Source organism: Diorhabda carinulata, chromosome X (genome assembly GCF_026250575.1).
Source record: "Diorhabda carinulata isolate Delta chromosome X, icDioCari1.1, whole genome shotgun sequence".
NCBI lineage: Eukaryota > Metazoa > Arthropoda > Insecta > Coleoptera > Chrysomelidae > Diorhabda > Diorhabda carinulata.
The window spans coordinates 24,947,151-24,974,978 of record NC_079472.1 but is presented as its reverse complement, the minus strand read 5'-3'; the positions used below and the strand labels follow the sequence as shown (position 1 = coordinate 24,974,978).

The following is a 27,828-nucleotide window of genomic DNA, read 5'->3' as shown; positions in this document are numbered from 1 at the left end:
CATCCTTTTCATATTCCTACATTCATCATATGGTAATAAATCATATTATTTTGGTTCTATTTTTAAAAATAGATCGTTCCACATTCACTAAATGAGTAAAAAGTTTAAAATCAGTTCTAAGTATACAAAAAAAAATAAACCAAATCTATTCCAAGATTTATTTTCAACTCAATTATCAAAGGACCTCTAAATTTTTTTTATTACTAATATAATTCTTCAATATATTACATCATATATAGTAACTCAGAAACTTTTAAATTGAAAAATAAATGTTTACATTTCACAATTTCAGACCACCTAAAAAATACAAAAAAAGTGAAAAATAGTCTACATTTTTGGAGATGACGTACAAAATATGAATAAGTGAATTATCAATCTACGTAAAAGCTATAAATCGATTTATTCATTTTATACAAATAGATTGTGAACCATACATGAAAGAAAGTATGTTCCGAAACTTTCATCCAAATTTTTTCATTCATATGCAACATAAGTATTTTCACCAGGTTCTTGTTGTTCTGCAACTTCTTCTCTAGGTTTTAAAACAAACCCACCATTTTCATCAATAACTGCTTCCATTATTATACGATCACCACTTTCCTGTTCCTGTCCTTCTCCTTCTTCTTCTTGAATTACTTCTTCTAATTCTTCTTGACCTTCATATTCCGTTAAATATTCACCAGCTACTATGGAGAAATTTGCAGCATTTATCAATTCGTCAATAACCTCTCCTTCGTAGCGATAGAAACCCCATATCCACAGTTGATTTTCCATGCATTTAATGTAACCTACAAAACGTTAGATAAGAAGAAGCTTCAAGACCTTATTGTTTTTATTATTCCCAAAATAAAAGGTTCATTGAACTAAAGATGAACAATAAGAAAATGATTACAGATGTAATGTTTGCATGTATGTGCACAATAAATAGATTAAAGTAAGTTGCAGAAAATATTTTTTAAAACTGTTCAAATTATTTTGTACAGAGATCCCTGCATGGTGAAAAATAAAAATAAAATAGTTAGTTTTATTGTGATAGCAAATTTCCAAGAGTTGTTTGTAAAACCAAGTGACTAGTAATTTCTAAATTAGGAAAACAGGACAAAGTTCGACCCATAGCATATTACATCCCTCAGTAAGTCATGTGACTGACACACATATAGCACAGCAATTGTCAAATCCATAAGAAGTTTATGAAGTACCACTTTCAAAAGACTATGAGTAAAATTTCATATTTCGATTAGTCAGAAAAAAATGACAGCCATTCAAGTGAAGCTACTTTTAAAAAAAATCGTGTGTTAATACCACATAGAGTTGCAAAAATCAAGGAAAAAAGGCCTCATTTGTCAAAGAAAAAACCACTGTTCCACCAAGACAATGCACCAATTCACAAGTCGATGACAACGATGGTTAAATTGAACGAATTATATTTCGATTATGCTTCCTCATCCACCGTCTAGTCCAGATCTGCCTCCCAGTGACTACTGACTAATTGCTGATCTAAAAAAAAAAAAAAAATACTCACCGGTAAGGAATTCAACTCAAATGAAGAAGTAGTTGCTGAAACTGAAGCATATTTTGAGACAAAAGACAAATCCTTCTACAAGCGCGTCATCGAGAAGTTAGAGAAGCGTTGGAATGATTGTATTGCTCTTAAAGGAGATTACAATGAGGAATAAAATCGATTTTTGGCAAAAAAATGTTTTTCTTAGTCAGTCACACGACTTATTGAGTGATGTGTTACATTTAGTTTAAGAATTTTATTCAACATTTGATATACAGAATCTATAAAATCATTGCAGTAATTTTATTTTTAAACGCACATAGAAGTTTCTAATTCATCTGTAAATAAAACCCCATTAAGGCCATGCACCATTATATTAGAATATATTTCAGAAGTAGGATGAAGTCCATTCTTTTATAGAAGGATGATGTAGTGCAATGGACCTTTACAATTTTTTATTATCGATATTTTTTATCCCCTCTTATATATTATATTCCATTAAAATAATTACTAATCTAGTTACTAATCTAGAATACAACTACTACTGAGTATATATGAAGAGGTTATAAATAATGTGATCTGAAAATGGTCAAAGTAACTTAGAAAATAAAAACAAAATATCTGCTCTTTGTTTCATTATGTTTTAATGAACTTAGTTGACTTAAAAGAATAAAAATAACGCTCACAACATTCAACGTATTAAATACCATGAAATTTCGTTATTTTATATTATTACTAATCAAGAAAAAAATTAGAATTTCATAAAAAGACACTTACCCAAAACTCTTGAAAAGAAATTATTGACGTTAATTCTGGGATGATTTTCAATAAACTGCCACGCCCTCAGTACGTTTTTCTTTTGTGCACTACTTAGGTCCCTAGCAAAAGATTTTTTATTAGGATTCGAATAAGTTATGTGCAAAAACGACTCCAGTTCTATGAGTTTCTCGATAACAGTAACGACATCTGTGGATTTCTGTGACTTTCCTTTGGTCAGCATCAAATAATCACGAAGTTTCTTAAAAGGCGCTATAACATTTTCGTTAATACGATTTTCTAATCTGTGAACGCAGAATAAATCTGGAGTGACCTTCTCAATCCATTCGGATTGAACATGATCAAAAAGATCCTTAGTTAAATCTTCAATTCCCAGGCTTTTTGCTTGTTCTCTAATGTTCTGAAAACCATCTATTATAGTATTTACAGGTAATAATGGCAACATAAGTAGCATGTGATAAATATTTCTGAAAAAATTGTTTGTTTCTAGATCTTTTGTCAGGCGGAAAGAACAAATTTTTTTGTACAAGTTTTGTGTGTAATAAAAGACGGATCCACCTATGCTGGAATCAACATAAATTTCGCCAAGTGCATAATATAGGTTGCCTTCATATTCTGTTACAATTTCATCTGGGCGTAGTCTTGGAGCAAGAGTATCGTGAAGGAACTCAAATATTTTCTTGTATATTTCTTGAGTTTTATAGTTGACTAGAGCGAACATAATTGGAAAGTACTGAAATACAAAAATATAAAATTATGATTCTTCAAAAAATAATAAATATACAAAGTGAGGACAACAAAAAAGGGGAGGAAGAAGGTAGTAGGAGGAAGTTTGGAAACTACAAGAGGAATAAGATTGATAACATGATATAAAAGCCAATTAGGGAAAATATGTAGTAATAATCTATCAGAAAATAATCCAACATCTGCTCAACCACAAAATGAATATTATTGAAAGCAGGAAATAGAAGCCAGTGGGGGAAAATATTCGAAAAGAATCTATCATGAAGTGACTCAACATTTGCTCCCCACCTTACACCTCAAACAGACGTAAAAAATAATTTATTATAGTATTCTTGTTGAATTATTGTTTTCAATGTCACTGGAAATTCAGCCAGTGAGTTTGTATCACCACTTGTTGCTTTTCCTGTAATCTTTATGTTGTGAAGATTATTTCTATGTTTAAATATATTAAACCATCTTCGAATAGCAACGAAAGTTTCACTTATGTTACTTGTAATTAAAAATTCTTGTAGCTTATTCCATTATGATAGATTGGCTTAATGACATATTGTGTTCAATTTCGTCGTTAATCCATATAGACAGTCGTTTTTCCATTTCCTCTATAATGTTAGTTTTAGAACAGGTAATGACAGTATTTTTTCTTTAAACTTAAGAATTGCCCTTTTTGTTGAAGTAACTAAATTCGGTGCAGCACTAATTTGAGATTGACATTACCAGAATCTAATCACTAGCATTTTAGTTTCCAGTTAAATGCTTTTTCTGGTTGCTTTCTTTTCTTGTTTTTTATTATCACCCATGATAAAAGCTATAAATCAATATTTTTCACTGTATTAATCGTTATAGTTTTATATAAATTTATACACTCACAATAATTTAAACAAATGTTTCAAATTATAAAAATGCATCCGTACAACACTGCACCTACCTTATCAACACAACTACATACACTGTTTAGGATATGTTATTTGGAAATCTAGCACTGGGGAGGGAATCCTTAGGTTGAAATAAAAGAGCGCTAAACCGAAACAGCGTTAAGCGGGGTCTTACTGTATCTAAATAATACTGACAAAGAATATTGAATACTACTTACACTGTCTTCTGCCCAAACTAATACAGTTACCAGTTGATATGAAAATGACTCTTCTGTCTCTATTCTAAAGGAAGCATCTATATACATCAGGTCACTTTCTGACATCAACTCTATAGTATTGGCATTAGCAAATACTATTGCTTTGGCATTATCTTCAGCTGTAAATTTCTCTTGATAGAACTGTATTCCGAAATTGGTAAATTGTAATTTATAAAAGGAGTCGTCTTCTATATAATTGTAAAGATCATCAAAAGATTTTATAAATTTTGTTTTGTAAGAAACTTGATGACTACAAATTTCATTGATTACGTTCCTCAAGGGAATGAGTTCTTTAATTTCAGGATCTCTGAAAAATGTTATACATAGTAGTAATATTTTAAAATCAATTTTCAAAATGCGACTTTTTAGTGTAAAAAGGTTGAATGCAAAATTGGTATAGAGACATTATAAGTAATTGCGAATAATCAAATAATAGAAAAGGTCTTATTCCACATTGGTTATACTAGTGAAGCTTATGAGAAGAATTATAGAAATTGTAGTAAGTTAGACTTTTGTACAAGAATTTTTTATAAATTCTAATGTCTAATCAATTTGACAATGGACTAAGAATTTAATGGTAGTCTATAAATTATAAATATACAGTTAAAAATTATGACAATAAAGTAAGTAGTACCTAAGATATAACTTACTTCTCACATACTTCATCATAAACACTTTTAAATTTAAGTGTTTTGTCACTTTGCATTTTTCGTTTCATGACATGGAAAAACATCTGTTTCTTTTTTTCTGCTTCTGTCGGAGGATTATGATCATGGGCCACCAACACCCTTACGTCGTTACTATATAAATTTGAAGTTTCTATTTTCTTTTGAACTGCTTTGGCATTGCACAGTGGTAATAAGCATCTCATATATCTGGAATATAAAAAAAACTGATTTAATTACCTTACATTATTCTGGATAAAACTGTTTTGTCTGCTTCAAAGCTGGAAAGTTTGAATATTTTACTATAGCCAATGGGGTACAGTGAGGGCTCTGAAATAAATCAACTGATCGTTTACCTTAATGTTTAATGAACATGTGACTATTTAACTAACTGCACAACACTGAGACATGCTCAATATTTTCCTCATTTGTACTTTCAAATTATTAAAAAACAGGGTTGACATGATTTAAATAAGTTTAAAACATTTGTTTTAAGCTGAGCTGCTTTAAACCAAATTGTTGTGAACATGTTTAAAACCCTGTTCTTTTAGTTATAATCGTTTCAAACTGTTTCTTTTCAACTGAAATGTTACAGCAAGTGTTTTCTCGTTAGGAATTAAGAGAATTTAATGAAAAACAAAGTATAAAACATATATTTGTATTAATTTAACTAAACTCATTATTTTTAATAGTAACTAAATAAAACTGAAAGTAAAAAAAATTCTTCGTTACTAATAAATGCTAATTCTAAACTTCTTAATAACAGGTCCTCCAGGTAGGTACAAACAAAATTAGTTCTACCTATTTGATAATATCTTAGAATATACAGTATCACTGAAGTATGAGTCTGAATTCAAATGTTTAAAACTTTAACTAATTTTGAAGCTTTTTCTGTGTCCAATCTATTTGGAAGTCCAGCAGATGAAGTAATACCTATGAAAATGGTGAACAAGGTCTATTGTAACTCCGTTAAAGTTATTTCTCAAAGAGTTCCACCACACGTGTTTTGAAAAAGAATAATATTTAAACAGTGATGTTTTTGCTTGATAACTTATAATAAAGGGCATTGCTTCTGGATAATATTGTGACTCATATTCAAGACCTTCTTCTCGTTGTTCCTGGCTTAATTTTATACCCTCAAATAGGTGATCCAAAATATTAGCCATATAGTAGACCGGAAGCAATGCCATTTGTCCCCCCCTCCCCCGAGCTAAGGGAGCGACTGATATGAGATAATAGAGTGGAAATGGGATGTTCAAGTATTAGAGACTAAATGGGCGTAAAAATTGTTATATTAATGGGCAGCAATTTGGTAATAAATAATTTATAATCATTATTTTTCTTGCATCCCTGATTTAAACATGTTTTAAACACTTTTTTGCACATAATTTCAAACTGTTTAAGACACAAAAAGCCAGTTTTTAACAAAAAAGGTTTTTTTCCAACCCTGCTAGAAAATGATTTACATTCAAACTTTGTTTTCATTAGTGTAATAAAACAACAATGGATAAAGTGGGCCTCATTAAACTAGCATATAAAATTATATGAATACAAGATAAGAGTATTCAGATAATCCAAAGCGCACTTTGTACCCAGATGTACACATATTGCTGAATAGAAGAAATATTAAAGCTTAATTACAAATGATTCTTAAAATTTTTTGCAATCACTGTAAGCATTAAAGTAAATTGAATGAATCATTACAATTCCACTCAAAAGCTAGATGATAATTCAAAAGAGTTTTACTTGTCAATAGTGAGATAAAAGAGAAATTTATAGAAATAATATTACAGCTTCTATTTACTGAAATAATCACAAATATGTAAGGCCCTTAGTATGAACTATTTATTCAACTCAATGAAATTATTAGTTACACTTTGGCGACAAATTTTAAATTGTAAGAAATCGATGCTTTGACACGATCAACTTAAATTTTATAGTCTTAGGATTTAAGCTACCCAAAAAAAATTCAAGCTCAAAGTAGAAATTTAACATATTTTTTTAAACATATAAATAACTTACCGAACATTTTGTTTACAGAGCCTGTATTCGAACAAATAATTATCTACTAAACAGAATTCATCCTCATGTAAATAGCTCATCGATATCCCTTGAAACATACCAGGTAGTGACTTGTAAGTTCTTCTTGGTGCGTCATCATCCTCTGACATTCTTCTTCTAGACTTAACTTCAGTTCGGCTTTTCTTAATCCTTAAATCTTCTTTGTTAGCCGATCTAATGACAATTGGTAGTTGTAAATTTGATAACACTGTGCTCTCCTCTGTACTATCTTCATCATCATCTTGAATGTGAATAATTATATTGTCAGCACTAGCTTGCTCTTCTGATAAAGTTCCTTCTAAAACTCGACGAAGTTCTTCTTCCATATTGTTTATAGGTTCATCTTTGAATTTTACTGAAAAGAAAAACGAAGCTAACATTACCTAGAAAATACATCAGTTTTGCACAAGTGGAAATTAAACTAGAAAGAAAGCACCGATAGACTTAAAGTTTACATGGGAGTGCTAAAGAAAACTTGATGAAAGAGAGAAAAATCACAGAGTCACTGTAGTCTCGATTATTGGTTCTAAAGGAATCATAAGAAATGGAAAGGCTTATCACTTACCAGATGTGGGGTACTAACGCTTTGTTTTATGAGCTCGGAGCATTTCTGTGGCGTAGGAAAATGCTCAGGAGAGAAAACCAAAAGAAAAACATTCTGGCTGAAGCTTAGCTCCTTTGAAATGTTAATACCGCCAGATCCAAAAAATCTAGCAGAAAGTGACGTATGTAGATTCTGTGGGGAGGAATATGAAACAGTTGACACTGTATAAGAAATGGGGTCAAGAAAGAAATGTAAAGAAACTGAATGTTTGTGCATTGGAATAACAGCACAATACATCGACCTAGAGGACGGGACAGAAATAAAAAACTGCATGGAATACATAGACTTAAAGAAAGCATTTGACACAGTGATTTAAAACTTTTTTTAAAAAAGTGTGAAAAATGGGATTTCGAAGCAAATACTATGAACTCTTAAAGTCATACTCAACGAAAGAGACACCTTACTGAAGTAAATGGAGCAACATGAAGTGAAATGAGTGTGGGAGTGGGAATTGCTCAAGGTTCTGTGTTGGGTCCATTGCAGTATCTATTACATGTTTATTGTCTGCAGTATGGTAAAATGTAAAATATTTTACATTTGCTGATGATACTGTCTTATTATTCTCGGGTATGAACAAGAATGAGTTAGAAATAAATATTAATAGTGATCTTTAACGTTATTATTAATGGTTGTATCATAACAAATTAACAATGAATATAGAAAAAACTGTATATATGGTCATACAACAGGTTGGAAAAAATCATCAATCGGTAATAAAAATAAATGATGTATGTACTATTAGAAAGAGTGAAATAGTATAAATACTTGGGGTTAATAGTTACAGAAAATCTGACATGGAAATTAGATGTAGAAAACATAATACAAACAGTGTCTCCAATATTAAACTATGCAATCATATGTTGAGTGCTAACGCTAGGTACTTACTGTATAACAGTTTTATTGAACCACATATGCTAAATGATAATTTACAGAGACTGCAAAATAAAGCAACCAATATTATAATTGCAAAAAAATATAACACACCTAATAACTGACTATATTTCTAAGCATCGACAAACTAAAAAAAATTGAGCAAATAAAACTCATACATAAAAAACAAAAAAATCTAATAAAAACTGATATTAAATTGAAACAAAATCAAGATTACCACAATTACAAACTGCGGAAAAAAGAAGCACTTAGGAACAATTGTTTACATACAAAAAGCTCAAAACAAAACCAATATTTGCAAGTATAACTGCATATTATAACAGTGTTTTTACGTCAGAAATAGTGACAAAACTGTGTATAGGGATTTGAAGAAGCTATTGAGAAATGGAGTGAAATAATCAAAAAGTCTAAACTTGCAGATTATTGTTATCTGTTTAGAAATCAGAAATAAATGTTAAAAAAATACTTAGGAATGAAAATAACACAATGGGACCAAACAATATGAAAAGCCAATAAACAACGAATTTATTATAACATTATTTTTAAAAGTATTGTAAAATATAGTAGTGATCTGTGGCAGATGGATTTCTGGAGATGAGCAACGGGCAAATCCTGTAGAGATAGTCTAAGAAATGATAGAATAAGGGAGATAATGGGACACACATTAATCGATGACATCAAAATCAAACAACGAATCTGCTATGGTCATGTACAAAGAATGTCAGACAATAGAATACCTAAAGTGGACACCACAAGGAAAAGGGGGAAGACAAGGACACATGCAACAGAATTTCAATTAGTATATTTATTAACAATTTTAGTCTAGTTAAGTTAGTACAGAATTTCAGAGAAACTTTGAATTGTCTCAATAAGAAGAAAAACAAGTCTAAAGCAGTTCCAAATTTCAAAATACAATCACTTATTGACAAAGAATATTTACCATAAGGGTATTCTTACCAACAAATGTTACATACATAATTAACGACTTGATGGACTATGTAAAGCAGTATTATATTATAAAATATTACCTTTGGCAACAGATGAACTATCCTGATGTTTTGTTTCAGAATTTTTATTGGGCGAATTCTTCTTAATGAGAAATTCCGTAATGGCTCCTAATTCATCATAATTTTCTCCTTCAGTAGCGGTATCTTCAGCATATTTCACCTTCTTTTTCCCTACTGCTTTATGAGCGTCATCCGATTCCTGACTATCATCTGTTTTTTTCCTCTTTTTTGCAGACGGTTGCTGTTTATGCAACGCTTGTTTTTGAATTTTATCATTTTTTAAACATACTGTTCTGAACTTGAAACACACTCGAAGAAGTTCCAAGCATTCACCACATATTATTTTTGGTAAAGAATCTTCATATGAGATCTAAAATAACGTCATATATAATTGTACTTCTTATATTATTTGGGGCTTTGGAGACTACTGAAATGTTTTGATATTACAACATTTAATTTAGTCTCTGAATTGTTACCTTAACAATATGTATTGACTTAAGCTATTTAATATTTGGAAATAAAAGTGCTTGTTTGAGATAAACAACACAAAAAAATTAATTCCTTCAGACATTTAGAAGCCCTGTATATTAACAAATTTAATCGTCGGTTTTGCAGTTTTTTAGGGTTTTCCTGTAACCTGGTGAATTTGTTCACCAGCCAAATGGAGGACGATAAACAAAACTGATTCTGTTATACCTCCAAAAGCTGTTTGGTATAGTTATAAAAACTAATAAACCTCAAAATCACCACAGAGAAATTTTTTCATTTCATTGAACCATTCCAATGAAACTCTCTCATTACCATATTTAAGTAATACTATCAGAGAATAGAAATGAAAAAATGAAAAATGAATTTCGGTTTGTAGATGAATTCTACAATAAATATCTCAAGAGATATAGGACATAATCAGGGATTGAAAGTGTTGACATTAATAGAAATTTAAAAAAAAAAATTAGGAATCACTGAATCAATTTGCTCAACATATATGCTTCTAGCAATAGTCGAGATCAAATTGTAGGTTTCAGTTTCCTTGACAAAATATAATAGATTTTATAAATATTCTAGAAAAATGTACTAAAATTCAACATAGTTTAAAAAACATTTCTTTACTTCTGATGGTTTGTCAATTTTGACATCCGATGACAACAAAAACAATTTTTTTTTATTTTACTATTTGCACATATAATAAAAATTATAATGTTCAAATGGCAATGGCGTTATTGGATTCTTGTGATGGTGTATTTGTCTGCATATATGAATTATTCATATACAGTCAACATGGCCTTTAGCATAATTCCTATGGTGAGTTACAGACAAAATCATACTCCAGAGTGTATACATAAGGTAACCGAAAATAAAACAAATACTTTACCAGATTATGGTCCAAGGTTAGTATAAAAGCTTTATATTATATTAGAATGGAATATTTGTTTCGAATTCAAGAATCAACTGAAAATACCAGTATAAGATATCAAGGAGATAGCTAAAGCACAGCTAAATTCTAATCAAATAATTTTTGTATTTCAGGTATAACTGGGATGAACATAAACAAGGTGCAATACTTGGAGCATATTTTTGGAGTCATAGCTTCTTTTCTTTACCAGCAGGTCCAATTTCTGAATACTTTGGTCCAGCCAAAGTGATATTTTATGCTACAATAATGGGAGCTATAATAAACGCCCTTTGCGTTCCAGCAGCTTGGATTCATTATGGTGTACTGGTGCTATTTAGATTTTTACTGGGAGTTGTGGGAGCTGTGATATATCCAGCATTGCAGTGTCTAATTGCACAATGGGCTCCACCACATGAACGAGGAAAGTTTGTTGCTGGTCTTTTGGGGAATACTATGTCAACTGTTGTAACATGGCCACTTCTAGGATTTGTAACAACACATTTTGGTTGGGATTGGGGATTCTATGCACTTTCTTTTGAAATGTTGCTGTACGCTCTAATTTTCTTTGTTGTTGCATCAGATAATCCAGACTCACACCGATTTATCTCTGCAGAAGAAGTTGCATATATAAAAGAATGCCAAGGCGACAGTGTTTCTCGTAGAAAACATGCTAAGGTTCCCTATAAAGATATTTTAAAAAATATTCCCTTCTGGATTCTATGTATTCTCCATTTCGGTAATTTATGGGGCTTATATTTACAACTCCAAAGCGTGCCCAAATTCATGGCAGAAGTAATTGGTTTCGATTTAAGAGACTCAGGAATAGTTGGAGCAATACCATCACTGACTAGATTCTTTTTTTCTGTAACATATGGAGTTGTAGGGGATTATTTAGATAAGAATACCCAATTATCAACTAAAGTACTAAGGAAAAGTTTTGTTGTTGCGTCTCATATTATACCAGGTGTGTTAATGTTCAGTATAACATTTATAGGTTGCCATTGGCAACCAATTGTGGCATTATTAACTTTCAGTATGTCTATCAATGGGGCAGTTGTATTGACGAATCTAATGAATCCACAGGATTTGGCACCTAATTATGCGGGTACTATTTTTGGCATGATTACTTTTATAGATGGTACAACTGGATTTATAGGTCCAGCAGTTACAGCTGCTTTTATTCAAGAGCATAATGGATTAAAAGAATGGAGTTATACTTTTATTGTAGGAGGTTGCATGTACATACTATGTGGAATTATTTTCATTTTATTTGGTAGTGTAGAAGAACAAAGTTGGAACCATTTGGACTAGATCCAGCCTTAATGGAAAAAATGCAGTAACTGAAAAAATTCAAGTTTGTTCATGTTTCATTTGTAAAATAGAAACAAAAATAATGCAAACTAGGTGTTATTATTTTGGTTCAATTATATATCCAGTTAAGTACTACACAAAGACAGCATCAACTGTAAATAACTAGAGCTTGCAATGTTTCAAATAAACAACCAGTATTGGAATTTCTAAAACAAATGCATGAATCATTGTGTTAAATTATTATAAATGTGTTTGATATCATGGAATTTTCAAATAATTACCTCAATTGGATGAATACAAGCAAGAATGGCAAAAACAATATGAATGCCATCCTCGATTTCCTCCACAAAAATATTTTTCACATCTTCCGATTTCTCTTTCATACATAACCTACAAATCTCCCCTGTACTTGTTGAGAAACCTGCCAAAAAATTGAAAATATTTACATTTACTCTGAATCCAGACTAATATGTGGAAATACAAGTTATTTCTATTTTTATATTATATCAAACTAAATTACTATTTGATATGTAAATGATGTATAAAATTATTAGGTAAATTATGTTTTAGTAAGTCTATTGAATTAGAATGAATGGAAGTAACCTCACCTGCTTCTTCTGAAAACTCCTCCGCTGAAAAAATTTGATTTTCTATTGATGTATTTTCTCCATTTTTTTCAACTTTTACTGGTTTCTTACTTGATTTTTGCAATGCTGTAAATACTTCACTCGTTGTCTTTAACTGTTTACCAATTATACCATCTGAAATCATTACATTAAAGATTAAAATTAATTGTAAAGATTTAATTATTTATGCAAATATTAATCAATAATCATTAGAAAGTTTTATAAATTCGAGTGAAATAAAACACTATTACAATTGCCAAATATAAATTCAAATTTTTGACTGATATTTCAGATAAATGTTTCCAATTGTGGATTATTTAAAACTAATATTTTTTTAACTCTCAATAAATTGTTTAACTAAAAGGATTATGTAAAATTGGTGGCATTAGATCCTACAAATGAATTATCAATTAACTAAACCATAATAGTAAATGATCAACTTGGATATTACATTCGAAATTGAAAGTAATATAATTTAATTGGCAAATTTTTAAATCTTTTAAGGATGTTTAACAAACACTAACCAGCTTCTTCATTTTCATCTTCTTGAAAGTGGTCTAAACAAACAAAACTGGATGATTCGGGTTCAAGATCTGAGACTCCTAATATTTCTAACCATTTCTTTTTTACTTCAGGATCTTCAGGAAATGCTATACCTACTGTATTATTACATGAAGGTACAAAACATTTAGAACTCATTTTAATTTGAACTTTTTTTGTTGAAAATTTTATTTAATGAATCGTAGATAAACGCATCATTATAACTAATGGGAAACATCCAGTCTCACTTTATTATATGGGAAAAATGTGACGTTGCCAAATCCTTCCAACTAATATATGACAAATTTTTTGGTTTGATTTGGGTAACTGACCGTTCTATCTACGTAAAAAGCTTTAAATTCACTAAGCCTGAAGTTAAATCATTTTTTCTAATAGGATCTAGTTATTTCATAGAAAATAAAGCAATTCATTATGTATTCACTCTGGCCTTCGTTCATATGACGTCGCTTCAAGAAAGAAGAATTTCGTTTTGCCATTATATTCTCCTAACCTTTCTTATTTTTTTAAACCTTTTGAATATCTAATTACCAAATTCATTTACAATAATTATCATTTTTTATTACAAATCTATTCACATTCATTTTAACTAATGGGAAAAAGTGACGTTGTCACATTAGCTTAAGAAAAAATTATTTTTATGGTATCACTGAGAAGAAATATAAAAAACAGCTGTAAATTATAATAAATTATTGAAAACACAGAAAATAGTTTCTTAAATAGTAAGTATATTGGTTTCTGCTAATTATATTATTAGGTTGAAGTGTTGCCATCTTTTGTCTAGAAAATGTATTAGATACGTCAACTAGAAAAAGCGCGACATTCATATAATATAGTGTGGATAATTTTAGTTCATGCTTTAAAATATCTGTTATATTGGAGAAAAAAACATAATTGGTAAAATTTAATAGAATCTAACAGAATATACAGTTTCTTATTAAGATTTCAAAATGAAACGTTTGAGATGATGAACTAGAAAATTGGTTTGAAATTATAAATATATATAAACTTTTAATAAAATGCAAAAATAAATGCTATTTACACATAAACTCAATATGTTTAATTTAGAATGCAACTTATGGAATACAAATTTGAAAGTTGAAAAGGATTATTCACTATTGTAATATCTTGTGTACCCGTATCCTATCCAATAGTATTTGTTTCCATTAGTATGTGAATGTATTTTTTAAAATAAATACAGCCATTAAAAAATAAAATATGCGACATCATATGAAAAAATACACGTCCAGTATTAAAACTGCAATGTGAAAAGTATCAAACAACAGTTGCTAAGCAATGTTATAAAATCAAAACAAACAGAAAAGAGACAGTTGTTTAATCTAAGTTCTGAACATAAGGATCTAATTTAGTTTCTCAAATGACTTTGTATTTTGAAACGCCAGTTGTGTTTCCAGAACATGGCTCGATTTCAGTTAACAGTGTTTGGCATTCAAATGATCCTCTTCTTGCAGTCGCAAGTTTCTCACAAGAAAGAGGCGGGTTTGTAATTATTTTCGATGAATTGGTAAGTTTTTTATTTAGAAATGTATAGACTAAGGTGTATAGAGTTCGTCAAACCCCTTTATTTGGTAGGAACTAAACATTCTCATACAAAGGAATATTTTCAGAACAAACATAACCATGGGAAATGATCTGCTGTTTTCAGATTATAATCAACAGCTAAGTTATGTAACAAAACAGTTTCTCACCAAATATGAAATGATGAAAAAAGTATGTTTAATGTGTACTATTGAAAATAAATAAATTTTGTAGAAAAAATGTAACAAAGCAATTGGCATATTTAGAAATTATGTAAAAATTTATGTTTGGTTTAAAAACATACAATATTATTGTAACTATATCTTGACCATACAAACAAACAGTAATTAGGATTTACAAAATAAAAACAAATGTGATTTCTACTGTTATTACAACTATGTTGTAATTATTGTCTTTGGACTTAACAGTAATTTATTAGGATGAGGTTTTTAGTACAAACTTACTTTAGGTAAATAGTTACGATTTATGGATATGAGATATGCGTATTTTATAATCTTATAGTATGGAAGGAAGTAGGGTAACAACAAGAATTGAAAAATTTTTTTACGAATTATAAGAGCCTATAAATTATAAAGAAAATTTTTAGCTCCTGTAATGGACAGAAAGAATGGAAGTCAAAGAAACCATGGGTCAAAATGACCTATAGGGTTTTCTTATGAAATAAACTCAAATTGTATTTTTTTTGTCATATGATATTCGTCATTTTTGTTCCTTATTCAATATTTTTCTTTGCTCCAATATGGACAACTACAGAGACCACACACACTTTTATATTTTAACTTCTTGTTTGGATTCTAAGGAAAAATATTATCTTGAAGAACAAGATATTAAAACGATAATATAATTATAGTGCAAATAATTATTTGTCACTTCTTTCGTGGCAAAAAAAGTATAAAAAAGATGTAGTAAATTGGTAATATGCTATAATATTAATGCAGGTGCACTAGTTTTAATTTAAAAAAATAGGTACTTAAATAATAAAACAGGAAGAATTCATTCCACTCATAGGTGAGAAAATACAAATTAAAATGCTATATCATAGTAAATTGAATTATGTAGTAGACAGAAGTAAAAGAGTCTCTAGCAAACTTAATTTTACTTTTAGAAGATACTTTGTGAGAGGGATTGAGGAAAATGGAGATGAGGGTAAAATTGCTGATAGCATGCAAAAGAACCTAGAAAATAATCGTATCCTGTATTACAAACACGAGACGATAGTTTATAGAACGATTAAAATTGATAAAAACTTATATTATGCTGTCAATACTTTTATCTAACCACCATTAAACTTAAGCATTTAAAAACTCATATAAATACGGGAAATTCCATATTATACATAAGGGACGGGAGGTATGATGGGTAATAACAAAAATACAGTCTTTGGAGAATCAAAATATCACATTTTTGATTAATTAATAAGAACATTATGAGAAACCATCTTGCCACATACTATGGTGTATGATGAGACAATGAAATAGAGGCATGATGGGGAAGGCTAGTTGTTCTCACAAAACAAACAAATGTGTATTTCTTCCGGATCTTCAAACTCCACGCTAGCACAAGCGTTGTGAGCCCAACGCCCACAGAGCTGGCAGCCCACTCAAGGTTTTGACGATGCCAGAAAATTGTTGTATACATCATTACAATATAAGCAAATGGCATTATCGTCATTGTTCTTTTGTGTTTTGGATTAGTTTTTGGCCTTTTGTTTATTTTTAGCGTTCTTTTTTAGAAGAAGATCATTAGAATTGGATGTTTTCCCTGGCTTTTTCATATATTCTAGCTCATTTTTATAAGGAGTTGAGCTGTTTTTCCAGCCATTTCTTTATAAGTATTAAAATTAAGTGCCTGTCCATTTTTAATTGACAATTAATTTGCTAGACGTCTTAGTTCGATTGTTGTTGTGTAAATTTAAATTTTTTCGGGCCTAATGGTAAACCAAGAGTAACTTCACCCCCATCTTTCATTTTTTTAACATCTAAAGTAGTCTGAGGCACTGCGTATGCAGAAACAGCTTTTTTGTATCCCATCTCTTTGCTAAAAACTTTATCTACAGCTGTTTTCCTGAAATCTATCGACCATTCTCCTCTTTTGTATTTTATCTTTATCTTTATCTTTTAGGTAAGTACGTACCATGATTTTACACAAAAAATAATAAATCTATATTACTTATGAAGAAACCCAGAGCCACAACCCCTTTTTGCCCCAATGCCTCAACTTATATCACATCCAATACCCCATCTTGCCTCATAGGGTCACGCTGAACAGAAAAAAAATTAACGAATAAAATGTTCGACGGATTCCTACCAACAACATACCATATCAAAATGAACAACACCAGTAACCAAAGATCAACAAGACATAAATGAAGTGATCATAATTACCTTACAAAAAATTAAAAAAGGAAAACGTTAAACCAGTTTTTAGTTTGTAAATAACTCTCGCACTAATTGTCGGTTGAATGATGCTTCCTATTGGTTTTCTGTTTTATATTCACAAACGTTTAGTTTCTTTCATGTGTCTTACCTAGCTCCCCGTTATGCCCCCCTTCGTCAAAGTCTAAAAGCGCGTGAAAAACAAAAATGCTTTTTAACTGGAAGCTTCATTTTAATACCCAGTAGAGTGCGTTCTTTTTAAATTGGATAATCAATATTAATGTCCCGAGTGCATGTCAAATTGTCGATAATTTAATTTTCTCGAGTGCGCGAATGCGCACAAGAGGACATTATGAGACAATTTGACATGCACGAGAGGGCATTTTGGCAGACTATTTCCTGAGAAAAATTTAATTTACAATAAACTTAATTCTGTGTTTAAAATTTGTTATTCTTTAAATTATACCGTAGTTGACGATCATCATATTGGCATTGAATTGGTCTCTACGGTAACTTATTGACAACAGTTTTGTTCGTGAAAAAATATTTCAAAATGAGTTTACATCCTAGACGAAAATTTGGCACTAGTGCAAATTATCGATAATTTGCACTAGTGCAGTATTATCGCTGAAATTTGATCGTTGCTAGGTAAACATAAAATATTACAGCTTTTTGGTTGGCTTAAATTTTTCGAAGGAAATAGTCAATATTAATGTCCCGAGTGCATGTCAAATTGTCGATAATTTAATTTTCTCGAGTGCGCGAATGCGCACGAGAGGAAATTATGAGACAATTTGACATGCACGAGAGGGCATTTTGGCAGACTATTTCCTGAGAAAAATTTAATTTAAAATAAACAATAATTGTTCCTTTTCTTAAAATATAAAATTAAAACCAAATGATGTTTATTAATCCTTGACGAAAATTTGGCACTAGTGCAAATTATCGATAATTTGCACTAGTGCAGTATTATCGCTGAAATTTGATCGTTGCTAGGTAAACATAAAATATTACAGCTTTTTGGTTGGCTTAAATTTTTCGAAGGAAATAGTCATTATAACACTCTTATTTATTTGTTAACTTAGTTACCTTAAATCATTTTGTGTTGTGTGTTCTGTAAAAGGTTATGTAATTGAAACGTCATCGTCATATTGTAAAATATTTTTCAAATTTTGATTGATAAAACACTGATTGTTAAGCCAAATAAACATGGAAAAAGAATCTGATTGCAGTCCTCATTAAATGTGTAAGGCCAAAAATCTGAAGATATACCCAGAGTAATACACTGGAGCCAGAACCCAATTCTATACGATTTTATTGATAATGGGGCGCTTTCAGTCTCAAAAATAGAAACGAGGTTACAGTGAAAGAAAAAAATTACCAAATAAAATGATAAATAATAAAAATTATCCAAATGTCACTGTAAAGATTAATTTGAGTAATTAAAATAAGTTTTTATGTTAGATTATGTAATTTAAATTGTAAAATTTTGTTACAAATATATGTTTATAACTCTATTTTCAACAAATTATTTTCTATTCTTTCCGTTCCACTATTGGATTTACATAATGTCCTTTTCAGAATTAGTTTTATATCATTTTTTGGCTCTTCTGTGAAATTTTCTATTTCTGGGTTGCGAATTAAGCCGACGATATGTAATATATAATTGAGGAAAAGTATTATTTAATGTGGTCATAAATAGAATATTGTATGATACTCGTGTGTGAAGTACTTTTGCGCACATGTATCATAAATATTTATTCTTATTTTTATATCCATTTTCATAAAAAAGAATATTGGAATTATTAGTTTTTGCCCATGTTTCTAATTACAAATTACATTTTCATTACTACCTCTATTAAATTTCATCATATAAATCTATAAATTGTTCACCCTATCATTGTAAATTTTCATTATATCCCCCTCTCACCTTAACATATAAAACATATTATTTTTTGAGAAAAATCTATTAACAAGATTTGATTTTATAGGGCGAGTCGTTGAAAACAGTAAATTATCCTGTTCATAGAGGTTTCCAAGTGACAACTCTTGCTTGGCATCCGACTAAAATTATTTTAGTGACAGGATGGGAAAATGGCGAATTAAGAATTTGGAATGGTACCGACAAAGATTTTACGAATGTAGTTGGTCCGCATAAGGCTCCAATAGCCTTCCTGGGATTTAGCGAAAAGGGAACACGATTGGTGTCATGCGACTCGGTAATGCTATTGAATTATTTACGTATAAATAGAATTTATATTATCTTCTTTTCCTTTTCGAAAAACTCCATTTTCTCTCTCTCTCAATGTTACTTCATGAAGTGAAAAATTATTGAAATACAATTTTTTTTTCTTTTCAGTTGTAAATTCTAAAGATAAAATGAGACATTTTTCTGTTACTTAGTTGCTATTTCTATATCCTAAGCTTTCTAGTTAAGGCTTAATATATCATTTAATTCGAATTTTCAACGACTTGAGCTTTGATTTTTTGAATACCTTTCACTTAATTCTTTTATTTTGTCCCTTCAAGTCTTATAATTCTAAAAATAGTTTCACATTTACAAGTTTTTTCAAAAAAATGTTTTTTATTCACGTTCATTATGATATTACATCTACCAAACATATTATAAGGTAACATGTGTACGAACCATTTAAATGATTTCGAAGCTGTTTTACATTTTGAAATCTCTTTGGCTAAGGGCTCACATAGATGATTTATTTTACAAAAAAAATTTTATCAGAGCTGTAAAATCAAGTTAATTTACTGAAAAATACTATTATAGAATGGCAACATACAAAATTGCACATTTCTCAGTTAGACTTGGACCTGTGACCATTTGACTGCGACTTAACCACGCCACGATGTATTTTTGTTATCAATCGTTGTGCGCCAAAAATCTTACATTATACCAGTCATCGTTAATTTGGTGAAGAATATGTATGACAATAAAAATTCACGCCGAGATATTGCTATTTCTGTAATTAATCTTTTTCTTCGTTTTCATATTTTTAATATCACTTTGAAATTAGCAACGCCATCTTTAGATGAAATTATAACTATTCTTTGTTTCTTGAGCGCCACCTATTTGTGAAGTTTTGTTTAAAAGATTGAATAAAAACGTTAATAATATTCTGTGTGTTAACTTTTGTTTGGATACCCTGAGAAATAAAAATTGTGAATATATGTTTGATGGTATTCTATCCATTTTGGGATTTTAAACGGCAGTCCTAGTCTGTCAAAGAACCTCTTAATTTAGGTTGATTTGTATTTACCTTTTCCAACATTGCCAAAAGATATCGAAGGCCTTCACACACAACCGGGACAACCGATCTTCCAATTTTGTTCTTAATCTGGTCTCTGTTCATTTATAGTTTTGTTCTTTTGGATTAAAGTTGGTATCTGGTAATTACTATTTATTTTCGTTTTTCACACATTCCGCACTATTTTGAAGTAAAGCAGTCAGTCAGTTTTCACTAGGAATGACACACTCGTGTCTGTAACTGGATTGACTTTATAAAATTGGAGAAGAGAGTGTTTGAAGACAGTATTGAAAATTCAAGGCATTTTTATACGTTTTGTGACAATAAGTAGAGAAAAGACATTCAGTCTAAAAAGAAATAATCATTAGGAGAAAAGATTTGTTTTATTCGTCTGTATCCTTTCAACTTTCCAAGTATGGATTCAACTTATAGAAGGCTTTGCCAAGTCTTCTCTGGTGTTCTTTTTTTAACTATAGCTTTTGAAGAATCTACGACTACTTTGAAACAAAGCTAGTCGATTGACGAATGTTATATTGTTAAAGATAATCTTGATATACTTTGATAACCACTGCTTGTTACCTATTATTAAGGTTTAGAGTATTTTTCGTCATTCATATGAGCAAGATATCTAAATTATCTTGTTTTATCCACTACCACAAGATATATACTTGACTGTACCGATTTAGGTTCCATCAAACGCTCTTGGTTGAAATTCGTAATTGTTACCAAAATGTAGGCTAGAAATTCCAAAACTCGTCGTATGCAAGCTGTTAATACTGCTCTAGGAGAATATAAAGATGGGTGATCAAGATGTCTTTTGGTTCAACGAAAATTGTTATTGCCAACCATCTTATAGTTTATCTTTATAGACAGGATCTGTTATTGGTTGGAAAGTTGACAGCAGAGGGGAGACCAATCTTTCTTTCCACTTGGATCTCAAAGAATCAATTATTCATCTAACATTTAGACGTACAGTTAAAAGTAATGTGGAATTTGACGTAGAAGGACTAGCTAAAGCAGCTGTTAATGGTGACGAACATGCTTTAGATATGTTCAGTAACTGGAGACCAAAAACAACAGCCAGGAAGTTTAAAATTCAAGATAGAACAGATAACGTCAATTTTTTTGTTGCCACTCAAAGAGGTAACATTACGAACATATAAAATATATATTACTCCTTTGAATTTTAAATTGTAGGATCTCTCCATTACATAAACACCAGTGGGTCTTGTTCTAAGGTGTTTACTACTGATGGTATCGTAATTTTGAACATTTTATTTCATCCGACGAAAGATTCTATGCTTATAATGTTAGAAGGTTTCACTATTTGTTATTTTTCCGTGGATTATCAAGGAGTCTTGAATGAAATGGCAAGGGTAAAACTGAGCGGTAGAGTACAAACTAGAAATATCGGAAGTCAAGGAATTACTTGGGCTGGAAACAGTTGCGTCGCTATATTAACAGGTAAAATCTCACATCCAATTTATGCTATTATATTTTCATTCCAGTATGCATCAATTAATCGTTGTGAGTTCTTATATTCTCTTCTTCACTCTGATTTTTGTTGATTTTTTTGTGAGTGGATCTGCAATCTAGCGATACAGTTTGAATTTTGAGGTTCTCAAATACCTAAAACCCTTCTCACATTTTAGTTATTTATTCAAAATGGAAGTATTCTTTATTACTGACATTTTCTTCTGATTAAATGATTAATTAAAATCATCACCATAATATATACTGTTACCTACGAAAAAAAAAGTTACAATTAACAATAATAGCATACAAGGAAGCTTTCTCATGCCCGTTATCAGTTTTTGCTGTCAATTCAAATATTTTCGAGTCCTCATAATTAAATCTAGTTTCTAATTAATCATAAACAAAAGATTATTCATATTGAATGTGCAGTACGTGGATCACTTGTACAACCGACATTGAAGATACTGATCCGTTCGAGGTACTCTGACTATATACTTCAGATCAATAACGAATTAAATTCTATTTACTTATATGTATACGAATTGACTGCTTCATAGTTCATATATATATTATTCTAAATTAGAAAATACATATTTCTCCTCAGTATATTTAAACTCTTTAAGTGATGTTTTATTCTTCTTCTTTATCTCTTTACTATACCTCTCTATCCGTTTCTTTCCTCTGTTCTTTCTCTACACTCAGTTATTCCCACTTTTCTCCAAATTTGATGTTAACATTCCTATTAACTTCTTTTTGGGCTTTCTCTTCTTCTGATTCCCGCTCCTTCCATTTGTGGTCTTTCTACTTGCATTTATTCAACACACACTCTCCAATTACTTAACTCTTTGGGTTTTACTACTCTACTCTACTACTTTTGTGATATTAAGCCCGTAATATCTTTATTTTTGTTAAGCATTCGTTTTCCTTTTTCATAAATCATTGTCCATTTTCACGCCTGCCTCAGTAATTTTTGGAGCACTTTCTTCTCCGAAACTCCTATTTTTTCACCATTCTTTTGAGTCAGTATTTAGAATTTACACCCACACTGTATAGTGGGTTTAATCATGATTTGGAAGAATTGTATCTTTGCTGCACTGGATATTCCTTTTACTTTCACAATATTATTTGGGGACACGATTGCTCTACAAACTTATGCAACTACATTTTCGTCTCATTATCCTAATAATGACATTATTGTTGCATTTCCAGGTATATTTAATCTTTTCGCCATTTACCCTGAGCTCTAATATTTTTAATTCCTTTTCCATCCTTTTGTATATTTGTTCTTATTCAGCGTGGGATGTTAATATCAGTGTGCAGATGCTAAAATTTGATTCTTCCGGTAGTAGATTAAACCATTTGTCTGTATTTGTGCTCTCCTTATGATTAGTTCTAATGAAGGTGGAAAAGTAGAGAGTTTCTGTCTCGTTTTCCTTGGAAAACTTCTGATAACCTCCAGACACTAATTTACTCTCAGGTCTATTTAAAGTTAGCCTCACTATTGCATTTTTATTGCGATATTATCCTAGGTCACTTATATTTAGCTCTTGACAATGTTTTGAGCAAATTGACGTCATCCAGGGGTGTAAGTCTTAACTATTAAACAAATCTTAGACCCTACAGTAACATGCTATTCTGCCCAAGAAAGTGGTGAAATATTAGAAGAATTAACGGTCCTGCATGATTATGCACTATTTTTCTTGGCTGCTTTTATTGACTCCGAAGGAATTGAATTTTCTTCAATGCTTTTATGGTTTGAAACTTTTTTTTTGATACTTGATTCAAAATCATTGTAATTATTTTAAAAGAATCATGATCTTCAAGGAGTCGGGTTATTAGTTTATAAAAAAAGAATCGGAAAGCAATGTTTCTGTTCTCTTTTGTTAATTGAAATCTAAAAACAAAATAAATCGTTTTTGTAAAATTAAATTTCCGATTTTAAGAAAGCCAATCTATAATTCTCACTGGTTGAGGTAAGTTCTAATAGATATAACGCCATTTTCCTATTGCTGAGAAAAACAGGAGTAGCAGTCCATATAACTGTACAGTCTAAAGTTCAACCTCATAATTTTTATCATAATTAACAAGCTCGAATTTATATCTTCTTCTGCTACCTTTGATCACCGCTTCTTTTTACTGAAAAATACAATCACATTCAATTTTTTTCATCTGAGTGTACCACTCAAAGGTGTCAAAAGTGATGATTTTCTACTTCCTTTTTGAAATAATCATCCTGATCACACTGTTTTACACATTTAGGTGATTTAACGGTTCGTGTTTGGGATATCGAGTCTAACGACAACTACGTTCTTCCCACACAAATGAAACTATATGATACTCAGGACAAATACCAGACAGTAAACGAAATATTTACCTGCATTGCGTACTGCACCTTAAATCAAACTCTCTGTGGCGGTACTAATATAGGAAGACTATATTTTTGGACAAAAAAACAGAACTATGTGAATTTGGAAAATCCTGAAGATGCTTGGGAATTGAACAATGTTAATACAATCAGTGGTACTATAAAACAGTTAGCTTGGGGCTCTTTAATGCTCAGGTTACCTCTGTTGAGCGTTAATTGTGTCACATCTGTATATATAATGAAAGAACAGAGCATTTGCAGTTCTTTTTCAGAAAAAATTTGGGCGATACAGAAGACTTCTACACAAATTTTGATTGAAAGTGACATTGGGGAATATTTGTTGGAGTTAGATGCCCAAGTGACTAACATGTCTATTTCTACTGAAATATTAGCATTTACTACAGGAAGAAGTATTTTGGTTTATGAAATATTATGGAATAATACCAATATTGACAGAGCGAAGGAACCTTCTGGCGATAATGGTGAGTTTTATTTTACTTAACCTCTTTTTAATATATCTTTATTGACTGATATTGATGGTTGCTTTAACAACTTTTTTATAACGAAAAAAATAGATAAGATATTTTGATTTTCCCAAATATAGCGCAACATTTCAATAACCATAATTGGCTTACCATTAAGAATTTTCTTCCGAGACAGTTGGTTTCTTTCAAGTCGACACCGTAATGAACCAGGATAACGTACTCAACTATCCTACGGAGTGTTTAAAATTACTGGTATTGCCGGGATTACCACCCCATAATTTGTAGTTAAAAGAAGGATCAGTTGTCATCATGCTGCATAACATTATCAACCACGACCGTGCTATGGAACAAGACTGGCTTTGAAAAAGGAAAAAAATTATAAATGGAAAATACAAAGGAGAGAATGTCTTGATACCGCGTATACCGATGATTCCAATGGATTCACCATTCGATTTTAAACGTACTTCTGGCTTTTGCAGTAACTATAAATAAATCGCAAGACCAGTCATTAGAAGTTTGTGGAATCAACTTGGAGTGTCCCTGTTTCGCGCATGGACAATTATACGTCGCGTTTTCATGCGTCGGAAAACCGTCATCTTTGTTTATTTACGCACCACAAAACAAAAAATATAGTTTATCAAAAAGCTTTAAATTGATTAACAGACTGAAGCCTATAAATAGCCAATATTTCAAGAAAACTCTTTACTGTAAGTAACCAACATCATGTGTAATTAATCGAAAATAATAATAAAACTTCATTCATACCGAGCATTTTTTTTATTTGTTGTAATAAAAAAAGTCCTTTTGTGTGATTTAAGTTTATATCATTTCAAAAGTTTAGGTCTTTTATTTATCGATTGAGGAAGTACGAAGTCTGCCGGATCAGCAAGTCAAACATATAAATTCATACAAGAAGATATTAATATTTACTTATTTTTATGTTACAATCCTGTATATAGACCTGTATTACTCGTAGCTAGCTACTTTTTATGAACAAGAGAAAATTTTAACTGATGTTAAGATGAGGAGAACAGTGATATTTTCATTTATTTCTAGGAACCAACAATTTCTCAGTTCGTCGTCTAACAAGTTTTGACGATGAAAACGAGTCCATTAGAGTATATTATAAAAAAATAATATCAATGAACGCGAAAACTGTTTCCATTTTTACATGGAGTGGTACTTTTCTATTTACCATAGCTACAGGTATGGCTGAAGGTGAAAATATTGATATTGATGTTAGCTCTAATTTTTTGACTATCTTTACTATGGAAGGTTATTTGAAGATTTATGATTTATCCATAGGTTAGTAACTAGATTAATATATTTATTATGTAGTTGGTAAAACATTTATTGAAAGCCTATTGTAATTTATGGTTTCACGGCCAAAAGTTTTTCAGCAAATTTAACTGTAAAGAGAAGTTCTATTTTTGCTTTATTCAATTGCATTTAAAAGTCTGTTTTCAAAAAATACACTTGTTCTATTGGTTATTATAATTTTGGTTGTTGATATTTTTCAAATTGATCAAAAATGCTTGATTTTTTCTCTTCAAAATCACAATTATTAGTACTACACACAATCACGGACGAGGATACCCACAGATTTATTGGCAAAGGACCTCAAATGAACGGAGTAGTATATTTTAAAAAAACTTAAAACATTGCGCCCAGATACTGCAAACCTTACGTTGTGGGAAATTCAATGAAATCTAATTGTAGTTTATACAGTCTTCAACTTCATTTAAAAAATTACAAAACTCGCATGTTATTATTTATTGAGATTTTGCTGTTACAAATATCAATTATTAACAGCAAAGTCTCAATACAATTGAACTGTTCAATGCAGAAGTTGCAGCTCTAAAATTCTTTGGTAGATCTTTTCCTCCCGATCCCAAATATACCAGCAAGTGCTTTTGTATAGAGAATATTGAAAAACAGAGAACCGGTACAGACGACCAGATATTGTGGCTGTTATAAGAAGTAGAAGAATTAGATGGCTGGGCCATGTAAGAAGAGTGTGGAGAGGTCAACCAGAAGGGAAGCGCCCACTGGGAAGACCAAGAGCAAGATGGAATGACCAAGTGGGTGAATATGTAAGGAGACTTGGTGGAGGGTACAAAATTACGGAGGCAACTTGGATATGAGTGGACACAGTAGTAGTAGTAGTAAGTGCTTTTCGGAAACTAAACTGGGTTCAGATAGAACACCTATCAGCTGATTGCGAATCATAACTCAGAACGAGATTGAGATCACAGTTTCCGAACATTACGTCAATTCACTGTGGAAATTTCAAATTTAAAACATGATCTAAAAGAACTTTTTTGAGTTAATGAAATATTTATGTAGTTATATAATAGATTTTTTTATGTTTAATATTATCGAGCAGTTATCAATAATTCATAGCCTTACACGGATTTTGTTTAATACCAATAAGCTATTTTTATGTTGAAACGCCGAAAAGTTTGAAAAATAACAAATAAATTACGCTGCTCATGGGAATTAATAGTAGCCAACCGTTTGAGGGAAATAAGTCATTTTTAATTTTCAAGACACATGAAGTAAACTATCAGCTGATCGCATTTATCCACTGGTTGAGGGTGCAAAGGATTCTATCATATGACTACGACTTGATTAACTCAGTTTTCTAACAGGAATGAACGTGATCGGGGTTAGTTTCCGAACAATCAGATTTATATCGGGATAACCCCGATCATAGATTCCGAAAAGTTCTAATGTCAGTCTGTTTCTCTATTATTAAATAAAAATATTCACAAAAATTATGTGAACATATTCCAAAAATCTGATTTTTCCATTATGTCAATACCATTCAACAAAAGCAACTGGAAATAAAAGCTACAAACAAAATTGAAAAAATTGAGCCCTAAAATGACTTGAATAATTTTCAAAAGACCATGTGCTAATAGAAAGAGGATGACGAAATTGTTTATATACTGGAGGATATTATAAAAATGGATTATCAGGGAGTATGCACAGTTAAGTCTTATGGAACTGGAAAGTTTTGATGGGACGAAGACGTATG

The 27,828-nt window shown here is 30.7% G+C and overlaps 3 protein-coding genes across 3 annotated transcripts in view; 2 read left to right on the top strand and 1 right to left on the bottom strand.

Annotated features, from left to right (window-relative positions):
* Window positions 1–144: 144 nt before the first annotated feature.
* LOC130902577 (uncharacterized) lies at window positions 145–13,518 on the bottom strand. Its single transcript, XM_057814801.1, has 9 exons — window positions 13,234–13,518; window positions 12,692–12,844; window positions 12,365–12,504; window positions 9,401–9,749; window positions 6,839–7,232; window positions 4,802–5,026; window positions 4,113–4,458; window positions 2,279–3,011; window positions 145–788 (listed from the first exon to the last, which is right to left on the bottom strand). Exons 1-9 carry the CDS (start codon window positions 13,406–13,408, stop codon window positions 475–477), a joined length of 2,829 nt encoding a protein of 942 aa, XP_057670784.1. The 5' UTR covers window positions 13,409–13,518; the 3' UTR covers window positions 145–474.
* On the top strand, window positions 10,136–12,172 carry LOC130902578 (sialin-like). Its single transcript, XM_057814802.1, has 2 exons — window positions 10,136–10,767; window positions 10,907–12,172. The coding sequence occupies exons 1-2, from the start codon at window positions 10,577–10,579 to the stop codon at window positions 12,081–12,083; spliced, it is 1,368 nt and encodes a 455-aa protein (XP_057670785.1). The 5' UTR covers window positions 10,136–10,576; the 3' UTR covers window positions 12,084–12,172.
* A 1,047-nt stretch (window positions 13,519–14,565) lies between the features above and the next one.
* Window positions 14,566–27,828, top strand: part of LOC130902576 (intraflagellar transport protein 140 homolog) — a 34,113-nt gene continuing 20,850 nt past the window's right edge. The window contains exons 1-6 of the mRNA XM_057814800.1: window positions 14,566–14,792; window positions 19,194–19,421; window positions 21,332–21,605; window positions 21,660–21,926; window positions 24,198–24,785; window positions 25,845–26,093. Coding sequence (XP_057670783.1) covers window positions 14,646–14,792; window positions 19,194–19,421; window positions 21,332–21,605; window positions 21,660–21,926; window positions 24,198–24,785; window positions 25,845–26,093 — 1,753 coding nt within the window. The 5' untranslated portion in view covers window positions 14,566–14,645. The remainder of the gene's footprint in view (window positions 14,793–19,193; window positions 19,422–21,331; window positions 21,606–21,659; window positions 21,927–24,197; window positions 24,786–25,844; window positions 26,094–27,828) is intronic.